A 16,731-nucleotide genomic window follows, 5' to 3' on the forward strand; every position below is an offset into this window, starting at 1 on the left:
CATCTGGTATAATCTGGTACTAGTTTGCTAGTCTTGGCTGGTCTATCAAAGAGAGAGCTACTTTCATGGAGGAAATCCATGAAATACATGTCAGTCAAGCTGCAGATAGCCCAAATAATTTTTTTCATGTCACTGATATCAAAATTATCAAGGATCTTGATAGAGCACCTGAACAAATCGTTCCTCAGGAGGTTTTTACCAGTATTGATGGAAGCTTGATATTTGTCAAACAGAAAAAAATTCCTTTCGGGATTTGAGTTCAACTGACACTGTTCTTTTCTTTCTAAGTTCTTATTTTCAAGGTTCGTCTCTATTCTTGGAGTTTGAAATTACCAAATTCTACAAATTTGTTGATAAAACTATTTCTAAACAATCAGTGAGTTGATGCAAATAATGCTAAAAAGCATCATTCTTAGTGAATTGCATGGTAGATATATCAAATACATAATTTTAGCAAATGAGCCTGCTGACTCTAGGCAATTCAAAAGTGAGAAATGCAATAAAGGATCGTCTTTTGTGATGAATTAGCAAGTTCGCATGATCTCAATACCAAATAAATTACATTGGCACATGAAGCTGTTGATACAACATAGAAGAAGGCATCTGCAAATCTAAGCAGGCTAGGCTGTCTTTAACATTTCAGATAACACAATTACCCATTTCGGCTTAAAGCATCCATTGGTTAGAAAGTTAAATGGCAAAGCAAAGGAGACGCACACACACACACAGAGAAAGAGAGGGAGAGAGAGAGAAGCAGGAAGTAAGTTAGTTTATGTTACTGAATGCAGTCGTCTGACTGATTGCACATAGCTGATGTGATTGAGCATGCATCTGAAACTTACAGCTTTTAGTTTTAGATCTCATCTTCAAATTACGGTATAGATGAGACTGAAAACAAGTGGACAAAAATGTAGAAAAAGCGAAAAGACAAAAATAAGGAAAAGTTCAAAAGCTGGATTATAGATCTAAGAATATCAATGTCTCCCAACTCTAGGCTTTGATAAGTTCTGGCAGAAGGAAGAAAATGCATCGGCCATATTACAAGGCAATGCTAGTGTAAATGGAGGAAGAACAAGGGACGAAGCACCCAGGTGATTCCTCCTGTCACCAGCCTTACCAAATTGTGGCGCTGCTAATGCAGGTTGTTGCTTATTCAGTCCTTCAATAATACCTGAGAAAACTCCAAACGTGACACAGCTCTGGAGAACAACTTGTGGTGAACCTGAAAGGGCAATGAGAAAGTATCACAAACGTTCTGCTGCATTTCACATTGAATATGACTTAGTAAATCTTGAACAGCTAAAACTTTTCATGGATCACACATGTTCAACTTTTTAGATGCATCGACTGACAAACTTTCAACATGTGCAATTTATCAATTCGGTGCCAACTTCAAACTATAAATATTCATCTGGAAACATCATTCAAGCAAATCTGCAACTACTATCATCATATCACCTCTCTGCCATCAAATTCTTCTTTGCAAGATTACAGTTTAGTGGAGAGAAATGATGCCAGAAGATTCATAATTGATACTTATCCCCACAAGGGAGTTAACACGTATAACCAGTTCTAAGCTGAAAGAGAAGAGACCACAAACAGGCATATATTCTAATTAACAAGATTGAAGGATTGGAAAAAAAAAAGTTGTGTATTTGTCTTATTAAGTTCATGGAACTTATGTCATATGTTATATGAAGTTAATCAGACAAATTTGTGCTCTTTATGTCTAAAGAAAGCACTGATTTGTATACCTATCACAAGCATTTGCCTTGCCTACAGGTTCTTTTGACAGACCTCAGGAAACTTAAGGAACATGTTACACATGAAAATAGATAGTAAAAAAATCTCTTATCTTTTCAAGCTAGCTCTAGTATTTATGTCTCCTGGGGCAATCAACAAACAAGAAGAAAAGTTAAATGGATGGATAGGACTGAAATATCTCAGTAGAATATTGATTCCTGGACATAAGGGTCCCATATAATGCTGGCACCGTCAACCCTCAGATTGTCTTGCGGAGTTTCACCTTTAATTGCCTAATTACAACCATGTCATCAGTCATAACCACAAACCAAGTTCTCCATCCAACTATTCCAACTATAAGACCACATCATCGGTCATAATCATGCACCAAGTTCCCTGTCCTTGTTACTCAACTATAAGACAGCTCCTGCAGAGCAAATTATTCCACACAGAATCTTTGTGGGAAAGGCATGGCCTTCTCCCCGAATCGTCCAGAAAGGGACTTCAAGGCATATAAAGCAGCTATTCTGTACCAGGTGACTTTGATCTTTATTTGGATCTGGCCAAACTGGAGGAGCAGATTTTGCAACTTGTTCAGTGAAAGCTTTTCCCGAAGATAACATTATTCTCTACAGCATATATACCTACAGACATGCATGTATATGCCTAAAAGTTCCAAAGTTGCTGCGTCTGCCCAAATTCTAATGTAATTTTCAGTAAGAGTAGCATATTGCAGGTTCTTGATATGTAGCGTACCTGGAAAACTTAATGCAAGTCCAGTTACACATCCAGCAATGCCTGCATTGATTACTGCAAACCAGAATGAACAAACATCATGAATCTTACATGTAGAGACCAGAGATTAAAGAGTAATAGATTCGTCAAAGGACAAAAATCCAAACCATCATCTTTGCCACGAACTCTCTTCAGCAAGCAGGCAACGAGGCTGTGAACCCCAGATAGAACAGCAAATGTCTAAGAAAAAATATGAAAAGGGATACGAGTAAACCACAAGATACAGGACGCTTCAAAAGGACGCATTACTTTACTAGCAAAAAACTACAGGTCGCTTACAATGATCTCAAGTTCATGATGCTGTAAGTATATGAAAAGAAAAAATAAACCTTGGCACAAGAGCCGGCATCAGCGAATGATCCTTTAAGTCCCTTCTTTTTTATCAATCCAGAACCTGCTTCCACACACATACGCACATATGTTCAGAATCAGTAAATTATGAGATGTAAAGAGAAACAAAAAACGAAGGACATATGGTGACTGGTTCTCCTAATGGTAGGAGCATGTGGATAATCCAGCTTGCAATCCTCCCCAATCATCCCAATCCCCGATCAATCAACGGTCGCATTCACAATGACCAAAAAGAAGAACGGGAGAATCTCATGTGAATCCGATGCCCCATCCTTTGTTTTCCTATGGTCCGGGGAGATAAAGAGCACATAAATCTGAAACACGAAGTTGGTGAGAATTGTTGTTTACTCGAAGCAAATTTCCCACCCACACTCCCAATGCACGGTTCGCCATGGCTTCTCACCTCGTTAAATCATAAGTGCCAAGACCTTAGCGCGTGAAACGAGGAAAATAACAAGCATGGGCATCGTCGGGCCGATAGAAGATGAATGCAAGCGAGAGAGAGAGAGAGAGAGAGAGAGAGAGAGGCCTAACCGTAACCGAAAACGGAGCCCAGGAGTGCACCGCCAGCGGCGTCTCCCGCGAATCTGGTGAAGCAGAGGAGAGGGCCTCCTCCCCCTCCTGAAGAGGATGATGATGATGGTACAACGAAGGGGACGTTATCTTCAGGAACGTCATCGTTGATCTCGCTCACTCCACCCTCTCCTTCACTGTCTGAGCTCGACATCTCTCCCTCCCCGAGAATCTGATGACGTGCAGAAAATGAAGAGTCGAGGGTTATCCAGTTGGGCTCTCGGACCTGCAATTTTCTGCGCGAAGGTAAGTCATCAAGGTAGGGGAGGACTGCCCATTAAGCCATAAATTGCCACTAATTCCCCGAGAGGTGTCTGTTACTGTTGGAGAAGGCCCAACGCATTCTCTCAAACAACTCGGGACAAAATATCTCTGCGTTTTTGCGCTCGCCCTTAGTCCAAAAATGTCTTTACACAACTTGCTCTGGCGTGCAGATGTTGTCAATTTTTTTTTTTAATTATTAATGAGGCTGGACTTGGAAGTCAGGTTCGATAAAATTGGGACTTATTCAAGATCTTCAACTTGAGCTTCTTAGTTTCAGAAAAATTTCTTTTGCAGGCATATTTTCCACTCAAAATTAGAAAGACATCCTTATGATTTTTTTACTAAAGCTCATTTTTTTCAGAAAAGCTGTTAAACAAACGCCCAGAATATATTTTGTTTAATGGAAAAGGAAACGCCAGCTAAAACAATAAAAAAGTAGTATAGTGATAAAAATAATGTTGGGAAAAAGTTGGATAACTTTTGCCCTTTTTTAAGAGAATGGAATTTCACTTCAAGTGCTTAGTTGACAGCTTTCACAAAAGAATGAAAGTTTTTTTATAGTGAATTATGAAAATTAGTTTCTTTTAAGTTATAAGTGAAAAGTAAGTTAAGTTTGATGCTTCCATATTTCGATTAGCCTCCCACATTTTTCCCAAGAACCACAGAGGGATTCCCTCCGTACTTCTAAACTTGGCACCGGTTCCAAACTCATGCTCGTGCACAAGTTCGTTCAAAAGTGCAGATAGGTATGTTCACAGTGAATTTGTTATTATTGGACTTCTGAATGTTATTCTTTTTCTTTAGCAAAAGAAATTTGTCAAGTAAATTTGTTCACATTGAATTTGTTATGATTTGACTTTTGAATCGTAATTTTTTTTAAAACAAAAGTAATATGTCAACTTTACATTCTTTCTCTCTCCAACAGCAGTTCTTGCCTGTGAAATGAGTTCCATAGCAGGGCAAGGCGTAGATTAGCCAATTCAAATGCTGCAACCGTGAAGTTGAAGAGTTCCACCTGAATTGAACACCTTGTTCTGTAACCTCTTAAACCTCCTGCATGTCCTTTCCTGCTGCTGCGACGTGGCTTCTACTGCCAAGCACCATCTTCGAAATGGTGCACGTAGCAGTCGCATCTTTCTCACTCTTTCTCTCTCCATGTCATGCGAGGGCATAGAGGTATCCTTCCTCTTCTTTCTTCCACACGATACACCCAAGATGTATCAGATGACATTCTTAGCAGTGGCCAACCTCTTTGCCCTTTTTCTCTTCTCATCTCCCTCTGCATCGGTAGATACAGATTTTTTCTTCTCTTGTCTCATTCACAATTTCCCCATCCCGCTTACTTCCCTTGACGGCATCCTCCATAGCCCCGACACCTCCTCGTACTCTTCCCTCCTGCATTTCTCAATGCAAAACCTTCGTTTTTCCTCTCCCAACCTCAAGCCGCAACTCATTATAACACCCCATACAGAGTCTGAAGTCCAAGCCTCTGTCTTTTGTTGTAAGCAGCACAATATCCAAATTCGAGTCAGGAGTGGTGGTCATGACTATGAGGGCCTCTCCTATGCCTCAACCACTCCATTTGTGACCATGGACCTCATGAACTTAACAAGAATCAATATAGATACAGTGGATTACACTGCACGGGTGGAAGGTGGTGCTACACTTGGTGAAGTCTACTACAGGATAGCAGAGAAAACTAGCATCCATGGTTTCCCTGCCGGTGTCTGCTCCACTGTTGGTGTCGGCGGGCACATTGCTGGAGGGGGTTTCGGCATGATGTCGAGGAAGTTCGGCCTCGCTGCCGATCATGTCATCGATGCTCGGGTAGTGGATGTAAATGGAAGGGTTCTTAGTAGAGACTCAATGGGGGAAGATCTCTTTTGGGCCATCAGAGGAGGTGGGGCTTCAAGTTTTGGTGTCATCACTGCGTGGAAGGTTAGCTTGGTCTCCGTTCCCCAACTTGTTACCGTCTTCACAGTATCTAGAAGCACGAAGAAAGAAGCAATTCAACTAGTTGGCAGATGGCAGTACATTGCACACCAGCTGCATGATGATCTTTTTATCAGAGTCATATTTGAAGCTAATCAAGGGGAGAACAGGGAGAGAGCAATTAAGGTCGTATTTAATTCTCTGTTTCTTGGGCCTGTTGAAGAGCTAATACCAGGAATGAATGAGAAATTTCCTGAACTGGGCTTGAAAGACAGACTGTAAAGAGATGACATGGATAGAATCCGTTTTGTACTTTAATTGGTTTCCTCCAAACTCTCCAATTGAAGTATTGTTGGATAGGAAGAGCAGGGAGAAGACTTATTTCAAGGGGAAATCTGATTTTGTTGGAAAGCTCATACCAGAAAGAGTGTGGAGTGGGTTGTGGGACAGAATACTGCAGCAAGAGATTGTCTTTGTGATTTTGGATCCTCATGGTGGAAAGATGAGCGGCAGGTTGGAGGGCGAACTCCCATTTCCTCACAGGAATGGTAGCTTGTTCAACGTACAGTACGTGTTGAAATGGAGCAAAGAAGAAGAAGGGCCCTCTAAGATGGAATGGTTGAGAGATTTGTACGAGGTTATGGGTCCTCATGTCTCACAAAATCCAAGAAGTGCCTATATAAATTACAGAGACCTCGACTTGGGAATCAACTTAGAAGAGAAGGGTGGATATGAGGAAGCAAAAGTTTGGGGTTACAGATACTTTAAGGGAAACTTTATGAGATTAGCGGCTGTGAAGGGCAGATTCGATCCGAGCAATTTGTTTAGAAATGAGCAGAGCATTCCCCCACTTTTGCTGACGAGAAAAAGTGAAAGCCTCTCTCGAGGTTGTAACTCTCATTTCCGAAGGAAAAGTGTAGTACTTGGTAGTACCGAAATGGTCTTAGAGATCATTATCCAAGTGCTATATTTCATTAATCTCTTTTTTTGAGTCCAGGATCTGTTTGATTGACAGATATTGGTGATTCTTTCTTACTAATGTCTAAACCTGAATCTATTAATCGACTGCAGTTACTATTTCCTCCTTACATATCCTGCTAAAAACTTTAGTAACCACCATGAAATCAGCTCTGGTTAAGGGATTTTTTCCATGTTCTTTTGGAAATCATATGCACATCCATTTACTGTAACCCGCTGCGTTTGGGCGGAGCGGGTCGGGTCAGGGTCCAGACCCGGACCCTAGCCCCACGCGAGAGGAGCCCGACGCTGTCCCTCCTCCCTCGCTTTCTCTTCTCCCTCGCTTTCCTCTTACCGTCTCTTCCTTACCCACGACAGACGGCGGCATTGAGGTGAACCCTGTCGTCCCCTGCCTCTTCCTCTCTTCTCTTTTCTTCTCCTTCCCATTTTCTTTTCCCTCCTCCCTCTCCCACTGTCTCTCGTCTCCCCTCTCCACCGAACGACTCCCCCCACTCTCCACCGTCTCTCTCTTCTCTCCCGTCCTCTCCCCTCACTGCCTTCTTTTTCCCTTTTGACCGAACCCTCTCCCCTATCAGTCCCCCTCCGTTTTTCCCTCTTTCTCCCTCTATTCGACCTCCCTCTCTGTCCACGCTTCACGCTCTCTCCCCATTTTCTGCTCGTTTTCTATTTTCTCCAATCAAGCACTTTCTCTCACTGATTTTCACTATGCTATCACTGTTGGATCCGTTTTCAGCTTGGGGATTTGTCCTCCCCCTCGTAACAGCAATTAGAGAAGGCCTTGGTGGTGGCGGCATTGGAGGATTTTAGCCGTTTGGGGACCACTTGGACGGGTGAGGTGGCTGCCGGGAGGATTACAGCAGTTTAGACCTTCAATCGGGGTGAGCAATGCGAAATTGAACCTATTTTATGATATATTTTTCTTTGGAACGCGTATAATTATTGTTTGAGCATGCTAGAGCTTAGAATTGATTAGTTGGAACACATGTTAGTGATTTCGTATTTGGGGGAAAGCTTGCGATTATGTTGGGAAGCGAAGATTCATATATTGGATGATCATTTAAGCATGATAGATTAATTTTCGAAGCATTGGGGGAAACATGGTAGAGTTTGTGAGGTTGTGGGGAAGATTTAGGACCGTTTTAGTGAGCTTGTAGCACGCGTTTTTGTGAACGGGTGCATCTTGGAGTTAAATAGGGATAACGTACATAAGTTGGATGTATCTTTGGGGTAGACGCCTTGATTTAAGAAAAAGGGAATTTTGAGAAAGGCGTTAGTGATAGACGGATTGATGGCTTTGAGTTTTGGCATCTATTGGCACGGCTAGAAGTGGGAAGTGACCCTTTTGGAGAACTTGTGGGTCGACACTACCCGTCGACACCCTCTTGAGGCGATGACACGTGTCTCAATGAGTTTGTTTTGTTTTTGTTTGAATTGTTGAGGTATGAAGTAGGAATCTTATCTTGTGTTTGTGTCTGCAGGTACATCGGGTACGTCCCGTCGACCTTGAGCTACCGGATTCGAAGCTCGAGGCATTTTGAAGATTCTTGTGAACGCGCCACAGGTATGGCGACACTCCAGGCAAATCCCTGCCTGGGCAAGTGAATGAATGTGTGTTCCTAGGATCATGGGATCCTAGAATTTGTGATGTGAATTGATTGAGTGTTCCGTGGATGAATGTGGGTATGCATGTACATAAATTGATATATAATATGAATTGTTTTGAAAGGCTTATAGTAATTGTTTTGATAATGTTACGCATTTGCATGTGCATGCTAGAATTGATAACTGTTTAGGACAGATGAGGCGGGGTATCGAGTTGAGTGTCTCCTCGACCCCAATTGTGCATTAGAAAGCATCCTATAATGATAACTGCATAGGACAACTACGAGCCCACCACAGATTGAGACTACTCTCTGTGGTTTGGCTAAGTTTTCAAAGATGTGATTGTTATGATGATGAATGTGAATGTTATGTTTATTGAATACCCATTGCCGCGGGCAATGATGCAAATGTTTGCACAGTTGGTAGTTGTACTCATATTGTTATGACGGCTAGCCAAAACTGTTGTGGTTACGTGTAACCCTCGTGTGGAGGCAATTGGAGGTGTGAGTTCACTCGTGAAGTGAACCAACCTCAGGAGCTAGCCAGTTAAATGTGTTTGTGCAAGTATAAGTATAAGAACGAAAGAATAAGAGATGAGAGGCCAGTGAGATGTGACTATGTGTATGGGAGTTGTCCCGCTTTCGCCACTGGTCTCGCCTGTTCGGAGCACAGGCGGTGCAAGGCCCCAGGGTACTGTTGTTTGATGTGCTTGGAGCGTAGGCTCCCGCCTTCCCAACCTGGGTGTCCTAGGGAAGGCTGAGTATCTCTCCTTGGAATTCACACATCCATGGATGAGTGCTCTACCGCTGCAGTGGATAGATGGATCCATACTGTTCTGAGCCACCACGGGGGTTCTCTCTCGGCTGTGGGCCGCCCGCGATGTGCACGTGCCTGTGTTTGCACCCACAGGAACTGTAAATTCACTGATAGTAATGAAACTGAAATGTATGTGATTGAAATGTATAGGATTGTTGTACATGTGACTGTTGTGCTTATGAATGCAAGTGACATGTTGATGATGCATTGCATGTGATTGAAATTATGTTATTGTAGCCATTGAGTGGCCTCTGCATGTCGTGTCCTGACACGACATAATGATAGATCGTTCTGATGTTTGCTTGTATATTTGAGCCTTACTTGAGAGGGTTTGGCATTTTCCTGGCTTGTTGCCATACTGCGAAGGCTGAGCCTTCAGTTGTTTTCTTTTTCAGGTTTTGGCAGACCCGGGACAACAGGTTGAGCAGATGGCTTCACTCACGTCCTATTGGGGTGGTTTTGGGATTGTCGTTTGTAGTGCCGGCGCGTCATGTTTTGGTTTTATTGATGTCTTCTTTTTGTTAGGCATCAATGTTAGTGATTTTGGGGCATTTTGGTTATGCACATAGATGTGAATTTGTATGAAACAAAATGGTTATATCAATAAAAGTTCGCCCCATTGTTTTGAATTGCTTGGCTCATCGTCTTTTTGAATTATTGGGTAGTCACACCTCGATGCCTTATGTTTAGAAAAAAAAAAATATAGTTTGAGGGTTAAAAAGGTCGGGGTGTGACATTTACACGTAAGTAGGTCCACTAATTTTTTTGCATGGAAAAAAAAATTCTGTGCCTACTTCAATGTGAGAGAGCTTGAAACTTCTTAGTGCCAAGCCAAAACATAGACCAAGATGTGACATGGGTAAGTTCGCAAGCTGCTATTGGGAAGTGAAGAGCCTTACTTCAGTTTCATGAATGACTATTCTTCACAAAACAAAAAGGAAATGTAGTCTTATTTGTTCCTGTTCAGACATGGAGCTCTATCTCTCTATCTCTAAAACAGAGGAGGTGTGTCTGTAGCGGAGATACGTCCAAATTCGATCTAGACTTTATACCACTTAGCCTGGTCATTCTATAAATCCAGACATATGTGACAATATCGAGTTAAAGGTCGGAGAAGAAGATATATATATATATATATATATCACTTGGCAACCTTTCCATTGTTTGGAAAAACAGACACAGGCCCAGTGGCGTTGTACTTCACAGTTGATGACTCGTAAATAAGCACCCGAGTGATTGTACTTCACAGGTAGCGTTGTACTTCACAGTTGATGACTCGTAAATAAGCACCCGAGTGATTGTACTTCACAGGTAGTTGATGACTAGTAAATAAGAAGCACCTGAGTGATTATACTTCACAGGTGATGAATCACAACAATCTGTAAATAAGCACTTGACTTCTATCCCGTGCACCAGCAATGCAAAATACTTCTTCCACCCTAGCTCCAAAAATAAAACCCTTATCATCCAAGGGATCTTACAAATATATATATTTTGATGCACAATAATGAAACAAGCAAAGAAAGATATAATCTCAAGCAAGAGAAGAGAGAGATCAATTTTAACATGGAAAACCCTCTCAAAATAAGAGGGTTAAACCACTGAGAGCAACCCAATAACAAATCCACTATGCAATATGGAAACAACTACAAGAGGGAAATATATGATCCTACACTTCAAAAGCCCAAAAAATCACCAAAATAGAGACACAATAATTCAAATGACCAAAATAGAGAAGCAATGATGCAAATGAATAGGAGGAAGTGAAAGAATATCTCCTAATTGAGAGTGATTATCTTTCCATAACAAAAAGGCTGTCTTTGTCTTGCCCTAATCTTCAATAATCAAAGAGAAAAAGAATAGAAGAAAAAACAAACAGTAATGGAATCTTTCTCTCTTGTTAGAATCTCTTTAATGGCTTCAAAAATCAATGGAGAACAAGAACTATCTCTTTCTTTCTTTCTCTCTCTTTAAGAACAACTCATAAAGAAGAAGAAGAATGCCCAAAAGCCCTAACCCTCACAAGAAAAATTGGGCGTCCTTCTCTTTCGGCCCCCTTTTTAAAAATATTCAGTTTTAATCCACCAAATTTATTGAAATCTCTCATTTTCATTTATGTCAAGTACGGGTGCTTTCCTTTTTCTTTTTGGCTTGGATCTAGATTTTTCACATGGAGGTGATCCAGCCCAAAACATCCCCCCCTCACCAACTGTGTGGAGGATCTCTTCAAACTAGCGATGGAACAACACACTTCAAATTTTGAACGAGGCAATTCTTTAGTCATCATATCAACACCATTGTCATCTGTATGAATTTTCTTAAGCTCAAGTTGCTTTACTTCTAACATATCAGGTATCCAATGATAATTCACATCAATGTGTTTCAGCCTTGCATGAAAGGTAGAATTCTTGCCAAAGATAAATCACACTCTCACTGCCACAAAACAAAACATACTTTTCTTGAGCAAGACCAAGTTTCAGCATAAACTTTTTCATCCATAATAATTATTTAATAGCATCTATCACTACAATAAACTCTACCTCTAGTAAAAAGTATCACACATTTTTTAAATCTAGACTGCCATGACACTGCACCACCTGCTGAAGTGATCAAATAACCAAATATAGATTTTCTAGAATCAACATCACCAGTCATATTTGAATCTGTGTAACCTATCAAAGTAGGTTTCTATCAACCCAAATGTGGACACATATTACTAGTGCTTCAAAGATATTTCAAAATCCATTTCGTATCTTACCAAGATTTGAGAAAAACCTACTCACAACTCCAATTGCATGAGCAATGTCTGACCTGGTACATACCATAACATACATTAAACTACCAACGGTTGAAGCATACAAAATCTTATGCATGTCTTCTTTCTCATCATCTGTGGAAGGACTCTGCTTCATACTCAGCTTAAATTGTGCTCCAAGTGGGTATTCACTGCTTTAGCCTTGTCTATATTGAATCTTTGAAGTACATTTTGGATGTACTTCTCTTGTGATAGCCACAACTTCTTTCTTTCTCTATCTCGAACAATCTTCATGCCAAAATTCTAATTTGTGGGTCTCAAATATTTAGTGGCAAATGTTTTGCCCAATTATTTCTTTAAGTTAGTAATTCTTGAAGTATTTTTTAGCAACAATGAGCCTGTCGTCAACATGGAGCAACAAGATAACAAAGTTATCATATGAAAATTTCTTAATAAAAACATAGTGGTAGTATGCTTGTAACCATGCTTTCCCATAAAAGACTTAAACTTTTTGTGCCACTGTATAGAAGTTTGCTTTAAACCATACACGCTCTTTCTCAATTTATAAACATAGTCTTCTTTTCTTTTCCTTTCAAACCCTTCAAGCTGCATTGTATATATTTTCTCTTCAAAATCACCATGAAGAAAGACTGTTTCACATCCATTGGTTCAACTTTTAGATTTAGACTTGATGTCAAACTTAAGATAACTTGAATGGATGACATTTTAACAAGGTAAAAATATTTTTTCAAAATCAACACCTTTCTTTTGAAAAAAACCTCTCACAACCACCTTAGCTTTATATCGTGGGTGATAAGAGTTTTCAACATGTTTTACTCTAAAAACCCAATGATTCTTCAAAGTCTTTTTACCTTTAGGTAATTGCACAAGATTAAAGGTATGCTTGTCATATAAAGATTGCATCTCGTCTTCCATTAATCCAATCTACTTCTCTTTTTGCACAACTTGCATAGTTTTTTCATAGATCTCAAATTATTTACAATCTATCAACAAAACATAGTTATGTGTAAGATAGCATGTAGATGGTCTTATCTCTCTAGTAGATCTACAAAGTGACTCTATATTTGAAGAGGAATATACTTTAAACTTCCTACTATCACATCATATTGGCCAACATTATGTTGTGAATCTTTAACATCCTCATGTGTCATCATCAACCAAATTTGGGAATGAATACAAAGGAACATAATTCATATCAACTGTCTTGCTTTTACACTGAGATGTCTTATCAATTGCTTTTTCAATATCTTTAATATTTTAATTCTCAACAAAAACTATATTTCTGTTTCTAATGAGTTTCTTTTCAATAGGATCGTACAATTTTTACCCAACTCATATTCACTATACCCAAAAAATATACACTGACGTGCCTTTGTTTCTAACTTAAATCTTTCATATTTTGGAACATGCACAAACGCTTTGCATCCAAAAACATATAACACCTTCTTGCTAGACTAAAATTTATTTGAAACGTCACCATTCAAAGAAACATAATGAGACAAATTAACTATATGTGCAGCAACATATAAAGCTTCACTCAAAAAAGAATTAGGCAATTATGCCTTAGATAACATACATCTCAGGAATCTTAAGAAGAGTCTTTTGATGCCTTATTCCATGCATCCTGTAGTACTCACCAAAGGGACCCAAATAGTCACTTTCATTGTCACTGTGTATACACTTTAATTTTCTTTCAGTCTATCTTTCAACTAGAATATGAAATTGCTTGAATGTATCAAGCACTTGGTCCTTCATCTTTAAAGTATAGACTTACACCTTTCTTGAATGGTCATCAATGATAGTGACAAAATAAAGTGCACTACCATGTGTACTAACCTTTAGTGGACTACAAACATATGAGTGAACAGACTTTAACAATTTCTTCTTTTTTGTAAGTTGTTGATTTTTAAATAAAATTCTTCTTTGCTTCCCAACCAAAGAAATGAGTATGTCTTTCTAGCTTTCTTTCTTCGCCTCAAGAAGAAGATTCATTTTAATAAAAAATCAATACATTTCCCACTCATATGACCCAACCTCTTGTACCACAACTTAGTAGATTTCTCATTCTTTGCCACATGCACTACATCTTTTGTAATTGATGCCTAAATAACATACAAGTTGTCATACTTTTTGCCTCGAGGCATAACAAGTGAACCTCTAGTGAACTTCCATTGTCCATAATTGAAGGTGCTACATAAGCCATCATCATCAAGCTTTTCAGTTGAAATCAAATTCAATTGTATATCTAGCACATATCTGATATCCTTGAACTTTAATACAGTACTATTTTAACACAAATTTATTCTTGGTCTGTAAATTTATATCACCAAAACTAACAACCAGTTACAAACCATCATTATCCATTCTCGAAACTCCACAATCACCAGAAGTATAGGTAACAAAAAATTCTTTATTTGAAGTAACATGGAGAGAGACACCACTATCAATCACCCGTATTATAGTTTGTTAAGTTCACAACATCTTCATCATAAACAACAACCAAGTCGTTACACACAGTCGTAGTGACATGATCACATTACCTTCATTTTTCTTTTCTTGCTTCTCATTACTTCTATTTTCTCGCGTCAACTGCAAGCAATACTTCTTGATGTGCCCCTTCTTTCCGCAATGATGACATTCTATATTCTTGTACCTTGACCTCTCTATTTGCTTCGGTTTTTGTTAATACCTTTCCCACTTTTATATTTATTTCTTCCTCAGTTCTCAATAACAAGCACCTCTAACTGTGGAGAGCAACCTTGAGATTTTCTTCTAATTTATTAATTTAAATATCGGCTTTAACAAGCTCCATAGAAACAACACCATTTAAAGCCGATCATTTAAATGAGTTTCAAGGACTTATTAATCAATTGTCTAACATGGGGATTAATTTTGCGAATGAAATTGTAGGGCTATGGATGCTTGCCACCCTATCAGATTCACGAAGGATATTTAGAGTCTCAAACACAAAGATGCAGAGCCTTTACAAACAAAAGGTTCTTCATTCTGTTCTTCTATATATTATAACTTTTGCCATTCAAACTTACCATACGACTTGTGCCAAAATTCATTCTTAAACCAAACTCTATGCCACTTTTGTTGGGAAAATATGCATTAGCCAAATGATTGTACTTCACAGTTGAAGACAATGACTCACAACAACATGTAAATAAGCACTTTTATCTTGTGCACAAGCAAAGTAAAATGCTTCTTCCACCCGAGCTCCAAAAATAAAACCTTTATCATCCAAGAGATCTCACAAATATATATATTTTGATGCACAATAATCAAACAAGAAACAAAAAGATAATCTCAAACAAGAGAGAGACACCAATTTTAACATGTAAAACCCTCTTAAAATGAGAGGTAAAAACCACAGTGTTAAGAGCAACCCAATAACAAATTTACTATGTCATATAGAAACAGCTACAAGAGTGCAATATATGATGTATACGCTCCAAAAGCCCAAGAATCACTGAAATAGAGAAGCAATGATGCAAATGAAGAAGTGAAGTGGAGGAATATCACCTAATTGAGAGTAATGACATTCCCATAACAAAAAAGTCCTCTTTCTTTTGATATAATCTTCAATAATCAAAGAGATAAAGAATGGAAGAAAAACCCGAACAGTAATGAAATCTTTCCCCTTCACAATCTCTCTTTCTCTCTTGTTAGAATCTCTCTAATGACTTCAAGAATCAATGGAGAACAAGAACCCTCTCTTTCTTTCTTTTCTTTCTCTTCAAGAACAATACACAAATGAGAAGAAGAATGCCCAAAAGCCCTACCCGCACAAGAAAAATCAGAGGTCCTTCTCTTTCAGCCCTCTTTGTAAAAAAATTCAGTTTTGGTCCACCAAATTTATCGAAGTCGCTCCTCTTCATTTTTGTCAAGTACAGGTGTTTGCTTTTTTCTTTTTGGCTTGGATTTGGATCCTCCACATAAAGGTGATCCAACCCAACGTCCACAATAAAAATGTGGCATGTTACTTCCATGAAATACTAGATTTGTAGGACATGACACACCATTCAGTCAACACTGCATAATGTGAGGATCAAAGTGCCTCTTATTCAAAGACAAGCATAGAGTTGACTGAGAGATCTCAGTTGGTACACCTATTTAGGGAGCACAGTTGTACTATTGAAGCACATCACAAGAGAACAAGTATGAGAGAACAGGCTCGAATGAAGTCATAATGAAGGATTGATATTTGCCATATTGCTAGCCCTCCTGCTCTACCTCGCTTGTATAATACCTTGCAAAATGGCGGTCCACAAAGGCACGACCACCCCATCTCCATAGTTGCTGCACCTCCACCATCTTCTTAACCTTGAGGTAGACAAGACTTTGTTCCTCGTGCTTCCTCACAGCAAACGAACCAGCTTCCTATCATGGTTGTTCTTCTCCACATTATCGACATGAGTCCAAGTCTGGGTAGGGTAAGTAAGCGTACTGATCTAATCATTGAAAAGCTACTCTATGTACTGAAGAAGTTAAGGGTGGAAAGCTTGTACGCTAGATGTCAAGGTTTGGAAATTGAAGTTTTGTTACATAAATTTGAGAGAGATTCCTAGATCCATATTTCAGCTCTAGATCCATATACAGATCCAAATTCCAGCTCTATATCTAAAATGGATCCTTAGATCCATATTTAGATCCAAATTTTGGCTCCAGATTCAAAATAGATCCCTAGATTCATATCTGAATCCAAATCTCAAAACCAGATCCAATCTAAATCTCAGTGGCGGACTCATTTGATCCAAATTTGAGCCTTGGATCGAATTTAAATCAGATCTAGATGTAAGATCCATAATCTAGATTCATATCCATATTCAAGATCCAAATTCATATGATAGATCGAAATCTATCTTGTATCAATTTTTCGGCTTAAAAATTATAAA

At 39.1% G+C, this 16,731-nt stretch overlaps 2 protein-coding genes across 2 annotated transcripts; one reads left to right on the forward strand and one right to left on the reverse strand.

Annotated features, from left to right (window-relative positions):
- Positions 1-756: 756 nt before the first annotated feature.
- LOC116250601 (chloroplastic import inner membrane translocase subunit TIM22-2-like) lies at positions 757-3,802 on the reverse strand. The gene is made up of 5 exons (XM_031624353.2): positions 3,424-3,802; positions 2,868-2,932; positions 2,646-2,718; positions 2,500-2,553; positions 757-1,222 (listed from the first exon to the last, which is right to left on the reverse strand). Exons 1-5 carry the CDS (start codon positions 3,614-3,616, stop codon positions 975-977), a joined length of 633 nt encoding a protein of 210 aa, XP_031480213.1. The 5' UTR covers positions 3,617-3,802; the 3' UTR covers positions 757-974.
- Positions 3,803-4,941: 1,139 nt separating this feature from the next.
- LOC116250318 (berberine bridge enzyme-like 22) lies at positions 4,942-6,666 on the forward strand. Its single transcript, XM_031623951.1, is given in 3 exon segments — positions 4,942-5,927; positions 5,929-6,545; positions 6,656-6,666. Coding segments are annotated over 3 exon segments (1,614 nt in total).
- Positions 6,667-16,731: the final 10,065 nt, after the last annotated feature.

This window comes from Nymphaea colorata, chromosome 3, assembly GCF_008831285.2.
Source record: "Nymphaea colorata isolate Beijing-Zhang1983 chromosome 3, ASM883128v2, whole genome shotgun sequence".
Lineage (NCBI taxonomy): Eukaryota > Viridiplantae > Streptophyta > Magnoliopsida > Nymphaeales > Nymphaeaceae > Nymphaea > Nymphaea colorata.